This window comes from Octopus bimaculoides, chromosome 10 (genome assembly GCF_046866305.1).
Source record: "Octopus bimaculoides isolate indiv1 chromosome 10, ASM4686630v1, whole genome shotgun sequence".
NCBI lineage: Eukaryota > Metazoa > Mollusca > Cephalopoda > Octopoda > Octopodidae > Octopus > Octopus bimaculoides.
This window is the reverse complement of record NC_142937.1, coordinates 8,744,856-8,759,813: the sequence shown is the minus strand read 5'-3', so window position 1 is coordinate 8,759,813 and position 14,958 is coordinate 8,744,856. Positions and strand designations below refer to the sequence as shown.

At 37.2% G+C, this 14,958-nt stretch overlaps 1 protein-coding gene across 4 annotated transcripts in view; it reads left to right on the top strand.

Annotated features, from left to right (window-relative positions):
• LOC106868734 (uncharacterized) overlaps nt 1-5,191 on the top strand; it is a 347,617-nt gene extending 342,426 nt beyond the window's left edge. For all 4 annotated transcript variants that reach the window (XM_089358357.1, XM_089358358.1, XM_089358355.1 and 1 more), the window contains one exon: nt 987-5,191. In XM_089358357.1, the coding sequence (XP_089214483.1) occupies nt 987-2,240 (1,254 nt within the window). In that variant the 3' untranslated portion in view covers nt 2,241-5,191. The remainder of the gene's footprint in view (nt 1-986) is intronic.
• Nucleotides 5,192-14,958: the final 9,767 nt, after the last annotated feature.

Here is a 14,958-nt window from a genome sequence, read left to right as displayed (position 1 = left end):
ACGAATTATCTATTGCTCGTATGAAAAATATAATTTCTTTGAAAAGCTTATGTAATTTATTTTATAGTAGAGTCATACAATTGAAACTGCGTCAATATTTACACGAAACAGGCAAGTTGTTTTTCAGCATAACCTTTTAAACTATGATACAAACAATATATTTGTAATCTGCTTTTTTATGATGTTTAATGAGTTTTAGAGAATATAAAATTGCCATATATCAGTGACTTTCTTGCTACCACGTACATCAACATATACCCTTGTGCATCTGATATGATGCTTCATCTCTTTCTAATATTTCCTTGTCACGTATCATCCAAACGCAACCCAGACATTACAAACGCAATCGGAACTGATTCCATGAACAGGGACCTAGAGAGCAATTATCGTGGGATAATGTCCGGCATATCCATTTTCATAATAAACGCTCTTAAGCATAATAAACGTTCTTAAGCTACAGCTCACTCGGTTGCTCCAAATATTCTGATGTTTCTATTACTATAATTATGGTCAATTTTAGTCGAATTTTGCTTGTCTTATACCACATGTATAACAATGTGTGTTTATATGCTTATGCTGTTACTTATATTATGCTCTTATGCATATAGAGTTCGATGTGCAAGGTAGATGAGTGACATTTTTGGGGTCGATATAATCTACTAAGACTCTTTAAGGAGGGTCCTCCTTTCGAGGCTACAATCAAGCCACTCTAATGGCTGTGCTCTATAGGATTAATCATGTTGTACCATGTGGACTATTTTATCGTGAGATGATGGGTCTTGTTGCGATATATATAAATGTGTGTGTGTATGTGTTATATATAAATATAGCACAAATTACTTGTTAAATGTATAAGCAAGAACTATAAATATAAATAGCATTAATACTTCTGCCAAATTGTTTAATACTTAAGTAGTGCTAAACTAATGCTTCCACCCACGTTTAATTTATTTTACGATTCTTTTATGTTCTCTTTTTCTTTTAAGGTTAAAGAATTAAAATTAATGTATGCATGGAAGAAAGAGAATTCTGAGAAAGAGAAGATGCTTGAAGTTAAAAATCAACAACTGGAACAGTTTTATGAATACAAAGTCCTTCTCAATGCCAAAAATACCGAAATTGAAGAACTGAAAAAAATAACCGAACAGTACAAAACTGAATATTGTAATCTACAATCAAAAATAAACGCTTTTGAAAAAGAAATTGCCAATTTAAAAGCGAAACACACAGAAGATCTATTGATACAAATCCGGTCCAATCATGCAAATGAATCCACAAAAGATCGAATCGCAGGCAAATTAAGATTTGCTGAAAGTCTTCTTCGGAATATTCATAAATGCATTTCCCAAACTATATCACTGAAACCGAGAACAAAAGATAGAGAAGAAATTGCCTTAGTTGAAAATGAATTTGCATTCCTGTGGGAAGATTTTGAAAATTTTCACAGATCGTTTCTTGAGCTCAAAGAAATTAAAAAACACTATACAGAAATGCAACAGGGAAATGAATGGATTTTAGCACATATGGGTTTTTGTCCACACGAGCAAAATGCACCAAGTGTTGTAAATGCTTATAAAGATTTTGTTTCTCGTTCAGATGAGAATATAATAAACTTGAAAAAAGATATCTATTTGAAGAACCAGCTTCTTCGTGACAAAAATGCTCTGATTCAAAGTTTATTATTGGATACAGAAATAAACTCTGAGACTACACAACCAAAGAAAGTGCTTTCTTTAAGGGCACTTGCAATGACTATGATTCGACAGCAAATGACTGCATCAGGGGCTGTCATTCGAAAAAATAATGAAAATACCAAAAAATCTGTAAATAACACTGCCAAAGAAGGAAATACTACGAAGAACAAGCTAAAAGTACTGAGTAGAGGATCCAAAAGAAAAGGCAAAACCGTTAAAGAAGTGAGAAAAAGTGAAGAAAGAAATAAAGCAAATATATCTTCTAGAATTTGGAGTGAAATAAAAGAAGAAATAAATGAAAATGACTCTATACAAAAGAAAATATCTAGCTTACCGTCTATTGATCATACTTTCTTTTCATTGCCAAATCCTCATTATCAGCAGCAGACCAAGAAGTTCAGCATGAGAAATGGCAAAATGTCGAACAATATGTCACATAATTATCAGTTACCAATCAGGCAGTCTTCCACATCTTTCCTTGACGGATTGACTGCTAATTCAATAAAAATTATTGCAGGAAGACAGGGCAAAAAACGACTGACTTAACTTTTACTATGCATTGAAAAGAAATGGTATCTTATATCACTCAGCAATATAGATGTCTATATAATTAACAAATATGTGAAGTTAATCACACATTTTTTGCTACATAGCGTTAGTATATTTGATAACGTTCACCGAATAACCGAAGGAGGTGAATATTGTTTTACCGGATCAAAAGTTTTCCTTCGTGACATATATTACAAAGTAAGCATTACATCTAATTAACAAACTGTATTGAAATCTTTTCCTTATGATTCGTGCCAGCTTAGACGGAATGTTTGCTAAGACAGAAAATTCAAAATGTACAGAGATAAAAAAAAAAAGCACATCCAAAATACGCGAGTATAAATCGAGAATACGTGCACACATTTACAAATACACTTACAGAAATAGACTGAAATACACATCATGAAATCGTCCAAAGTTTATTACCACTTGATACACTTTCAATGAATATATGAATATAAATTCTAGACTGAATTAATAAAGAAGGAAGCAACCAGTCTGATGTCCTCAATACCCATTTACTTATTTATTAGCCACAGAGGCTTAAAGACAATGGAACAGGATATTAAACGGAAGGTTTATATAAAAAAAAACGCGCAGAAAGAAAACAATAAAACGCGATAACAAAAAAGTCAAAAGAATAGTGTTCCCATAAACGAGAAAGCTACTTATGCCGGATCAAGAAACCGTGTAGGTCCTAGATTACTCTGACCAAACCAAATGCTAATTTTGACCAGCACCACAAAGAAGCCAGACCTGTTATCCACCTTCTCTAGGATTTACCCTTTACTATGAATGTTGTCCAGGATAAATGTCAAAACTGCATTGGTCTGCACTTTTCGGACGATACGCACTAATTTCATTCCTAATGACTTGGCTAAAATCTCAAAGTCTGTAAGGTTATGCATCGGAATTAAATAAATTATTTCTACCTTTACAACGTTGCTTCTCAACAGTCCTACCAATTCCGTCTTATAGATCTGCAAATTCTCCCACTAGGAACAATTTTATCATAAATATATATGTAAAACTCATAAGATATACAATCTTCCCCATTCCTATATCAGTTGCTATTATGATGGCTTTCTGCTCTATGCGTAAAATCTGTCAAATGCCCCGAAATGATGTCGGAATAAGCACTACACACGCTACAACCTCCATTTAACGCCCACTCTTGTTTATCAAAAACCAAATTTTGGACTTTGATACACCGCACCTCTGTCACAATGGCCGCAAATAAAACGGATTTCATTCCTTTGTGTCTCGGCTCTAAGAACCTAACCTTCATGTAACACGTGTCGACTCTTTTCTTATTACTTTCTGTAATTTTCTTACATCTCCCTCCCTAATGCATTAGTTTGCTATTACTCTGTTGTTGCTAAAAATTATCGATTCTAATCTAACAGCAATCTTAACTTCGATTCGTGAACACATTTTGAAGATTGCCTAACGTCGATCGTCCCTAATACACTAACCCTCTCATTCTAGGGTCTGCAGAGCAGGAATGATGCATGTAACCTTCAGTAGTTTGGTTCCACTGTGTGAAATAAGTGGTCGTCTGAACTCTTACAGGGCTAGGGTAGCATTATTTTTTCATGTGTCTAAAAGTTTTCCTGGTAAACACCGCTCTTAAGTACTAGTGGGAGACTGAAATGGTATTTTAGTCGTCGCCTTGGATTATATGAATTTATGTGATGGCATTGTGAGATTATATGGAGTTATGTGACAGCATCCCAAGTTTATGGTCTTGTAGTTGATATTGTGGACACGCATGTTAAACTACAATATTCCTTAGCGTAGATGTAAACCTACTTGAAATTTAGATACGATCTGAAGGAACCGCTACAATTTCCTCATCTCAAAAGCAGTGCATTCAAGAAATCCATTCAGTACCTGTCAGAGAGTTGGAACTGTCTGGATGTATTGGCGAGAAATTTATCCCCATCTCTCCCATCACATAATCTCACAAAAGCTAAAACTACGACTACATTATCGTTTCAGTCTCCCACTTGAACTTAAGCGCGAGACTTTACAACGAAAAATTTTAGACTCGAGAAGAAATAATGCTTCCCTGCCCCTGCAGGTGTTTAGACAGCCAATTGTCTGAAGACATTGTCTTCCTTGCTGCTCATGCCCACCTCCACTTCCGAATTAACACCTGGTTCTTGAAATATCATGCATCCGTAACTCGAGGTTCTTACATTTCTGAAACAACTTTGTTACTCTGGTTCACATGTAAACCGACTAAGTAATTAGTACACCTTGCAGTCAGCGAAAACAATCTCGATTGTGCATATCCTTCAAATGCTGGTCACATTGATGGTTTCACGCGCACGTGCGCGTGCATACATACACATGTATGTATGTATGCATGTATGTATGTATATCTATCGTAGGCGTGGCTGTGTGGAATATCGAGACCACATACGCGGCAAGACTTATATATATATATATATATATATATATATATAAGCATTTGAATATCGTAATATGTTGCACATTCACTCATTCTTCTATTTTGAATATGAGGTATGTGGCGGGCTACCCCTTTCCATTTTCATATATGAGATTTCATTTAACGTGCCATCTAGGGCTCTCTCCACATCTACATTAGGTAGAACTAGTAAATCCATCGTGGTCTTGGCACGAGATGTTACTCCCTACCTCTCACGGCTGACACTCTTCTCGTGGACAAAGTGTTACCAGCTTTAGTTTTATCAAAATGTCGTATCCTTTAGCAACATTTTAAAAAGTAATACACGAGAACGAAGGCGCTTGAATTAGGGTTAAACACACTTTTGTTTCATCAAAGACGTGTATGTTCTTTCCAAACCTATTGTCCGCTGTATTAGACATTTTTGAAAAGTTACTTCATATTTTACAATTTGTTTCTTTGTTCGTTAATATTCATATTTCTCTCTCTCTCTCTCTCTCTCTCTCTCTCTCTCTCTCTCTCTCTCTCTCTCTCTCTCTCTCTCTCTCCCTCTCTCTTTATATATATATATATATATATATATATATAATTTCATATTTGGTAACTGGTTTGCATTGTTCAGTGCAACCTGTTTTCTAGGCATTCCCGAATAACATTATTTAATTGTAGTTCAACAGTCAAATAACAATGGAAGCATTTTAAAAAATGACTTTGTGTCGCCCCCCCCCAACGGTGGGGGGAACGTTCGAAAGGTTTCAAACAATAACCCTTATTTGAGATAACATCCAAAATAAAATGCGATTCCTTCACTTACGCTTGAGAATTCTTGGAATAAATTGGTTTCAATATCTAAAAGATTTAGCAGTAGCAGCAACAACAGCAATAGAGATGATGATGATGATGATGATGATGATGATGATGATGATGATGATGATGATGATTTTGATGATGATGATGATGATGACGATCGTCATTTCTTTATTAGCCACAAGTTTTAGAATCGTTAAACATGGAGGTTAAAATAACGTATAAGGTGAGACAAAGATGTTATACAAAGACGGTGAGGTAGCTGAAAGTCATTATACAATATATTACTTGAAGAATTAAACATTAATGAAATACAAATATTTACAGGAAAAATGTATAAATGAATATGGTAAGATCGCAATAATTAATATGAGACATTTATATAAAAATTAAACTACCACTTGCATTCATCGATGTACCTCACATTCCTGATTACATTACATGTATTTTTGTAAGTCGAGATTCTCGAATCTTCTATGAGGATATTTTTTTATAGTGATCAGCTACATTTTCTGCATCGCTGAAATACAATACACTGTAATACCTATCCGAATCTTGTTCAATTATTGCTTCTTTTTTATACTGTTGAAAATGAGATCCCATTTGCTTCCCGATCTGTTGTTATTCTTAGGAAATTCCATTTTAGAGTTTGGTACACCTTCAATAGATAATGTCTTCCTCGGCAGAGAGATTTCTTTATTCGCTGAAAATGTATCCAATCTCATATATCTAATAGCAGAATGTTTCTCCGTTGTTCCTGTTTCCCGCTTTCTATAGGGCGCGTGATTATTCTTATTGGCATCCGCCTGGTCCCGAACTGCATAAATGGACAGAATGGTGCTACTATATGAACCATTTCCTGGTCACTTAGTATTCACTGTTGCTGTGGTGGCAGAGGGTGAATTTTCTTATATTCCCCGGTTCTAGGTTTGAGAGGAGTTTTGCAGTCTTGTTCGCTCCTAGTAATAAGAACGGCATTTTTTCTAGTGCTTGGTGTCGCCAAAGGATCAAGAACTTCTACAATGTCTAACAGATAGGTTGCCTAATTGAACCTTGAACTTTATGTTCTTCCTCTGAGTACTTTTTGCGGGATGCAGTTTACTATTGCTCAGCCGTTAAGGGGAGTCATTAGGACTAGTATATTCGCGCTAAGTGACTCCTTCCATCGAACACATATTACTAAATCTTACATCTGCGCTGACATCTACGCATATTATACTATGGAAGAGACAACTATCCACGAGTCGATAGCATCACGTCAACATTGCCCCGGACATTGGCTCTTGTGTTTCTTCCTCCCGAATTCTGAAGAACTAGCGTCTCAAACACTGATTGGCTCTGCGATTTCGTTCCAATCCCTGTTTCAAAATGACTCATATAAGGCCACGGGCCCTTCCACTCCCAAAATGAAAGACATTTCACTTAAAATATCTGACAAAGGCTATCTCCAAAACATCCCTGGTTACTCTAACGAAGCCCGCTCACGAACTTTCGTAATTGATTGTGGACTACAAACACCACTCCGATAAACACAATGTTTTTTAGCTCCTGATCTTTCAGCAAAATGTTCCATATTAGCAGATCTTTTATTACATCGGTCCCAGAGTTCAAATGATAAATGATATTTAAATGTTTAATCTCAGAAGAATAAAATGGCAAGACGACCTCGGCAAATTTTAAACTCAGAACGTAAAGACATATGAAACGCAACTACGCATTTTATCCGGCGTGCTAACCATTCTGCCAGCATGCCACCTTTAATAATAATCCTTTCAACTATAGAAATAAGGTCTTTTTTTCCCCGTCTTTCAGTAGTACTTAATTTATCGACCCCGAAGGGATGAATGGGAAAGTCGAACTCGGCGGAATTTAAACTGAGAACGTAGGCACGGACGAAAGGCGGCGAAGCATTTTGCCCGTCATGCTAACGATTCAACAACAACCATATCAACAACTGCAACAACAAAACCAACAATATCAAGCAACAACAATGTTAATAATAATAATAATAATAATGATAATAATAATAATAATAATAATAATAATAATAATAATAATAATAATAATAATAATAATAATAATAACGAAAACGCAACAACACATACATATAAAACATGGAAGAAAAATAACGAAAACGCAACAACACATACATATAAAACATGGAAGAAAAATAATGTAAATATAGACCTCGATAAAACAATGAACCCTAACAAACTAGCTAACATAAGAAGATATATTCTAAAAGCAAAAAAAATATCAGAAATAGAAATAGAGCAATTGAAAGAAAAAATACATCAGGAAAATCTAGATAGTAGTCACACAGCAATGCCAAATAATAATATAAACACTGAGATAGCAAAACACGAGGACAAACGTAACATGCCCGGCAAAAACGAAGTAAACAAAAAACAACAAACCCAGACCGTAGAGATGTATAATAGTGTACAAAAAGCACCAATCCAGAACACCACAGACAAACATATGAATGAAAAGGAAGGCAAAACAAATATAAAGCCTGGAAATAACGAAGGGAAACCTAATAATTACGATACTATGAAAATGAAAATAACCGAAGAACTGAAAACCACAGATCTTAGAATGGACCACAGATTATATCTCCCAAAAATCAAAATAGACAATAAAACAACATCAATAATAAATAGCATAAACCTGGCCGTCACGGAACTAACAACCACAGAAACAACAGGCAATATCACTGAGCTAAATGACATGATATATGCGGCAGCCACTGCAGCCACAAAAGAAGCAGGATACTCACTCAAACCCATCCGAACAGGAGTTCTACCACCCAAACAGACCTTGTGGATAAATAACATCCAGAACAAAATTAAAAAAAAGAGAAAAGATTTATCGATTCTCAACGAAATTAGTAAACAATCAACACTACTAAGTAACAAGAAGAAAACAAAAATACTGTACAAATACAGCATTACAGAAAAAGACTTACCTGAGGCAAAAGAAAAACTAAAGCAAGACATCCTTGCCAAAGCACAGAGGATCCGCCGGTATGAGAAACGCCAACGTTTCTTTGAACAAAACAAACAGTTCAAATCCAACCCCAAAAAACTCTACCAAGAACTGGGTAAAAATAAAATAGACATTACTTCAGCACCAACAGCAGAAGAACTAGAGAAATTCTGGAAACAAATATGGTCGGTGAAGCAACAACCCCAAAAAAGGACCATTAAAACAACGAACTTAGCACCTGAGCAACTCTGGGCCCCTATAACAACTGAAGAGGTCACCCAGACACTGCAAAGACTAAGCAACTGGAAAGCACCTGGACACGACAAGATCCCCAATTTCTGGTTAAAACACCTGCCAGCAATGCATAAAAAGCTGGCAGAAAACTTTAACAACATAATAGCAGATCCAGAAACAATGCCTGAATGGCTCACAAAAGGGAAAACCATCTTAATCCCCAAAGCCACGGAAACGGAGAAACCACAAAACTATAGACCTATAACCTGTCTCCCTACGATCTACAAAGCCTTTACTGCAATAATATCGCAGAGAGTGAGTAAACACCTGGAAAATAACAACCTGTTTCCAGAAGAGCAGAAGGGATGCTGCAAGGGCTCATACGGCTGTAAAGATCAATTATTGATCAATAAAGCCATAACTGAAGACAGCCGCAGAAAGAAGAAAGGCCTCAGTATGGCCTGGGTGGACTACCAAAAGGCTTTCGACAGTGTTCCCCACACGTGGATTCTGGAAACACTAGCCATAAACAAGGTGGCACCAATTATCATAAAATACATAGAGCACTCAATGAACAAATGGCAGACAGTGCTACAGCTCCAAACACAAGAGGGACTTGTGAAAACGAAAGCCATCCCCATTAGAAGAGGAATATTCCAGGGAGACACGCTCTCTCCACTCCTGTTCTGCCTGGCACTCACACCTCTAACAGAATTGCTAAATAGAACTGGATGCGGTTACAAATGCTATGGAAAAACAGTCAGCCACCTTCTATATATGGATGACCTAAAATTATATGCAAAAAACGACAAAGAGCTAGAAACACTACTACAGACAGTACACGGCTTTACCAAGGAAATAGAAATGAAATTCGGATTAGAAAAATGTGCCAAAGCAACCCTGAATAGAGGAAAATTAGTTAAAAGTAGCAATATAACACTAGATAAAGCCAATGAAATAAGAGAACTAGACGAAAGCCAACCATATAAGTATTTAGGAGTCAATGAACTAGATAGGATACAACATACACAAATGAAAGAAAAAATAAAGAAAGAGTACTATAGACGAGTTAGATCAATACTAAAAACAGAGCTCAATGCTAAAAACAAGATAATGGGTATCAACACTTTAGCTGTCCCAGTTATAAGCTACAGCTACAACATCCTTAACTGGACACTAAACGAACTATGTAAAATAGACAGGAAAACAAGAAAAATAATGACAGGATATAGGATGCACCACCCAAAATCTGACATAGAAAGGCTATATATACAACGCACAGAAGGTGGCAGGGGTCTTATACAGCTAGAAAACTATTATAAAATAACCACCATAGGACTGCAAAAATACCTACTCCAGAAGCAAGGGAAACTAATACAAATAGCCACAAAACACGAGCAAAACAAAAAACTGTTTTCAGTATTTAAGGAAGCTGACAAATACAAACAAGAAATCAATCTACCTAACAAATACGAAGAAGAAGAAGAAGAAGAAACAACAAAAGCTATAAAACAAATGAAATCCAAACTAAAACTAGAACAGCAACGGACCATGATAAAACGATGGCAAGAAAAGCCCCTACATGGTAAATACTGGGCTAAACTAAATGCGAAAGAAATAGACAGAGAAAAATCCCAGCGATGGCTGAGAAGCTCAGGACTCAAAGCAGAGACTGAAGGATTTTTAATTGCTGCACAAGACCAAAGCCTCCCCACCAGAAATTACCAAAAACACATAATGAAAAGAAATATAACAAGTAACTGTAGAATATGTGGAGATCGACAAGAAACAATAAATCATATTATCTCTGGCTGCCCAGTCCTGGCTAAGAAGGAATATATTCACAGACACGACAGAGCTGGGACCTATATACACTGGAAGCTATGCCAACATTATGGAATAGCAACAGAAAAAAGATGGTATAAACACACGCCAGAAAAGGTCACAGAAAACGAGAAAGCAACCATACTCTGGGATATGCCAATACACACAGATAGAGAAATTAAGGCAAATAGACCAGATATAGTTGTCAAAGATCATGAAGGAAAAAAATGCCTTCTAATTGATGTTTCAATACCAGCAGATGACAACGTTTCTCTAAAAGAAATGGAAAAACTTTCAAAATACAAAGACCTGGAAATAGAGATAACTCGAATGTGGAATCTAAAAACAGAAACAATTCCTATCATAGTAGGTGCCTTAGGTATAATAAAAAAATATTCAGACAAATACATAACAAAAACACCAGGACTTACAAATATATATAACATACAGAAAATTGCACTACTGGGTACTGCACACATTCTACGCAAAACACTTTCAATACAGTAAACATAAGAGCACCACAGCAAACCACAGCACATACCCAAGGCGCACAGAGCTGCGCTCGGTAGTGAAGTGAAAGCACGTTATAAAAATAAAACTACTGAATAATAATAATAATAATAATTTCTACAAGGCGTGAAATTTTTAGGAAAAATCTTCCTTTATGCACTACAATAGAAATTGTAAAAATAATTTTTCGTTAATTTTTATATTCTTTTAAAACTTCGTTGCATCTTATTAATAATAGAACCAATTGTTACTGAAATTTCTATAATGAATGTCTGTTATGAAATTCATCGAACATTTGAACTTTTACTATTGTTTCTCTGAAATTTATTGACTAATAGAATTTGTATGAACATTTGACTTTCTAAGTATGTTTTTTTTTCCTAATTTACCCTTGTACTTTGTATCTCATATAAATTTTTTTTTTATTTACCATTGAAAACACACGCGAATTGTTAAAACGGGTTTGTTATTCTAATAAATTTGGCGCAAAATTTAAAAACTACAACTAGTTTTAAGACTCAGGCGCATTTTTAACCCTCCAAACCAAATCTCCTATATATATTATTATATAGCATTCTTATTTATTACGTCTTTGTCCTTCGTCCATTTGTGTACTTAATATATGTTATACGTATTTTTACTTGTCGTTTGTGTATTTCCATTACATTTGTTTTTCATTTACTATTTCATTGACTCCCACCTCTACCTCAACTTCTCCTCCTCCCATCCATTCCACACCAAACGAGCCATCCCCTACTCCCAGTTCCTCCGCCTCCGACGTTTGTGCAGCCTGGACCAGGATTTCGAGACCCAGTCCCAGTATCTTGCTCGTCTGTTCATGCATCGAGGATACCCCTCCCACCTTGTCCAATCCGCCCTCGACCCTGCCACCCTACCCCTTCGTCGGAGGATCCTACGGGCCTTCCGTCGCCTCCAGCTCGATCCCACTACCCACCCCGTTTTCCCCAACCCACCCCTATCCGCTTTCAAACGCGCCCGCAACCTACGCGATCTACTGGTCCGCAGTACCTTCTCCTCTTCCTCCCCACCCCCACCCGGCTCCTTCCCGTGCTCCAGATCCCGCTGTCACACCTGCCCCTTCATCACCAACACTACCTCTGTCACCGGTTCGAACCTACAAACACTTCACATTCCACACAGTTTCACCTGCACCTCCTCCAACCTTATTTACTGCATCAAATGCACCCTATGCAACCAACTCTACGTGGGGCAGACGGGCCGCCGGCTGGCCGACCGTTTCACCGAACACCTAAGGGACGTTCGGCTAGGTTCGGACTCCCCTGTCGGCCGTCACTTCCAACTGCCCAACCACTCTCCCTCTAACATCTCCGTTTTTGGCCTCGCCCTGCACCATGGGTCCACTCCCTCGCGACTCCACTTGGAGCAACGCTACATTTTCAACCTTAATTCTTCTTTCCCCTTCGGACTCAACGCAGCCTTCTCTTCCTTATGACTCTCCCCTTTACGTCCCTGCAACACTTTACATAATTTTTTTTTTTTTTTAAACCCCCGCCTCGTCCCCCTTACATTATATCCATTATTCTCTTGTTATTACACTTACTTTTTTCCACTTTTTATCTCACCACTACCTACACGCACACGTACCCACACACCTTACATATATACCGCCCACATACATATACCGCCCACATACATGACAAACATACATACGCGCCCTCACACACACATAGCCGAACGCACATATATATACACACACACCCATATATACGCGCACGCCTACATACACAGCCGCATACACATGCACACACATACACACAGGAGTGGACACACAAAATAACACACATACCTGGCACACATACGCACGCACACACATAAACACACACATACACACCCCTCACATACATAAAACCACACACACACACACACACACACACACACGACACACATACACATATACACACATGCACACATACACATGTACACACATGCACACACACCTCTCACATACACAATACTCACTCATATACATAACACATACGCACGCACGAAAACATACACAATATACACATACACGCACGCACAAAAAATATACACACACGCGCACACGGAAACACATACAGACACACATAAACGCACACACACCCGTACCTAACACTCACAATCCCACACACACACGCACATCCACACATATACACACACACGCACACACCCACATACACACATACTTCTCACCAACACTACACACTCACACAGACACGCATACAATCATACACACATGGGCATAAACAACACACGCATATACAATAGCAAACGCACGCACACACACGTACACAGCAACGCACATACACACAACATACACATACACACAAACACACACGCACGCACAGAAAACATACACATACACACACGCGCACATACAAAATACACACACGTACACGTACCTAACACCGACAACCCCACACAAACACGAACACACACACACCCAAATAACCACCTGTTGACCTTCTACCTACACTGTCTACAGCGTCCACTAACCAGTCCTGCTACTAATTTCTTCCACTACGTCATACACACACACACACACACACAAACACACTAACAGATAAACCACCAAACCATGCACACACACACACACACACACACATACATACGCACACACACGTTCTGTTATCACACACACACTCGCAGACTTTCGCAAACGCACAGATTCATCTCCCTTTTTCACTCTCCTATCTTAGAAAGAACTTTTCCCCCACCACCTCCTCTTCCGGTCTTTTCATCATGTAACCTCGTGGGCATCGGTACCATTTTCCTCTTTCTCCGTTCTTCCATTCTCCGAACTTTCCATCTTTCCGACGAAGGGCTACGCCCGAAACGTCATACACACTCTCTCTTTCCTTTCCTGAGCGTCCAATAATACTATCCATATCACGTCCTCACTTTGTTGTTTTTTTGTTTTTTGTTATTGTTTTTTTGAACTATATATATATATATATATATATATATATATACACACACACACACATAAAATATATATGTATCATATACATATTTATATATATATATATAAATGATATACATGATACATATGTATCATACATATGCATGTATTATGTGTATATGTGTATATGTATGTATGTATATATATGTTTGTGTGTGTGTGTGTGTTTGTGTTTGTGTAGAGAACCACAGCGATGCATGCATACATATATTGTCTGAAAAACTTGAAGAGAGTTGACTCATCACCAACAATTCAATAGTAGCTGCAACATCGAGAACTGGAAAATCTCCTTCATTCAACCCAAATATATATAACAATATCTTTCGCATCGACACACAAATAGCTACTAATCGTAGTGGAACTATCATTTCATATATCAACACTTAGCTATAAATATGATGAAGAGAGTTGCAGTTGTTGATGGCAAAGCATTATCGATATTTATCGATATTTATATTATCAGCAAGATAAAGGAGACTAGTTATTTGAATATAAAGGCGCAAACTATACAGAGTAATGAATTTATGTTTCCTAAAATTAAACCGAAAAAGGAAAAATTAAAAAAGATCCGAATGTATCTTCGTGTTACTCATTGTAAATGTACAATGCCCACCCTTCAAAGTTGAACTGGATGTCAATATTTCGAGAGAATATTTAATGCAAATTTCGGATCTAAGAAAATCTTAGATTGTATAATAAAGAAAAATAGTATCAATTACAATTAACTACTACAGATACTCTTTTACTCTTTTACTTGTTTCAGTCATTTGACTGCTGCCATGCTAGAGCACAGCCTTTAGTCGAGCACATCGATCCCAGGACTTATTCTTTGTAAGCCTAGTACTTATTCTATCGGTCACTTTTTGCCGAATCGCTAAGTTTCCGTCTACCAAATCCACTCACAAGGCTTTGGTCGGCCCGAGGCTATAGTAGAA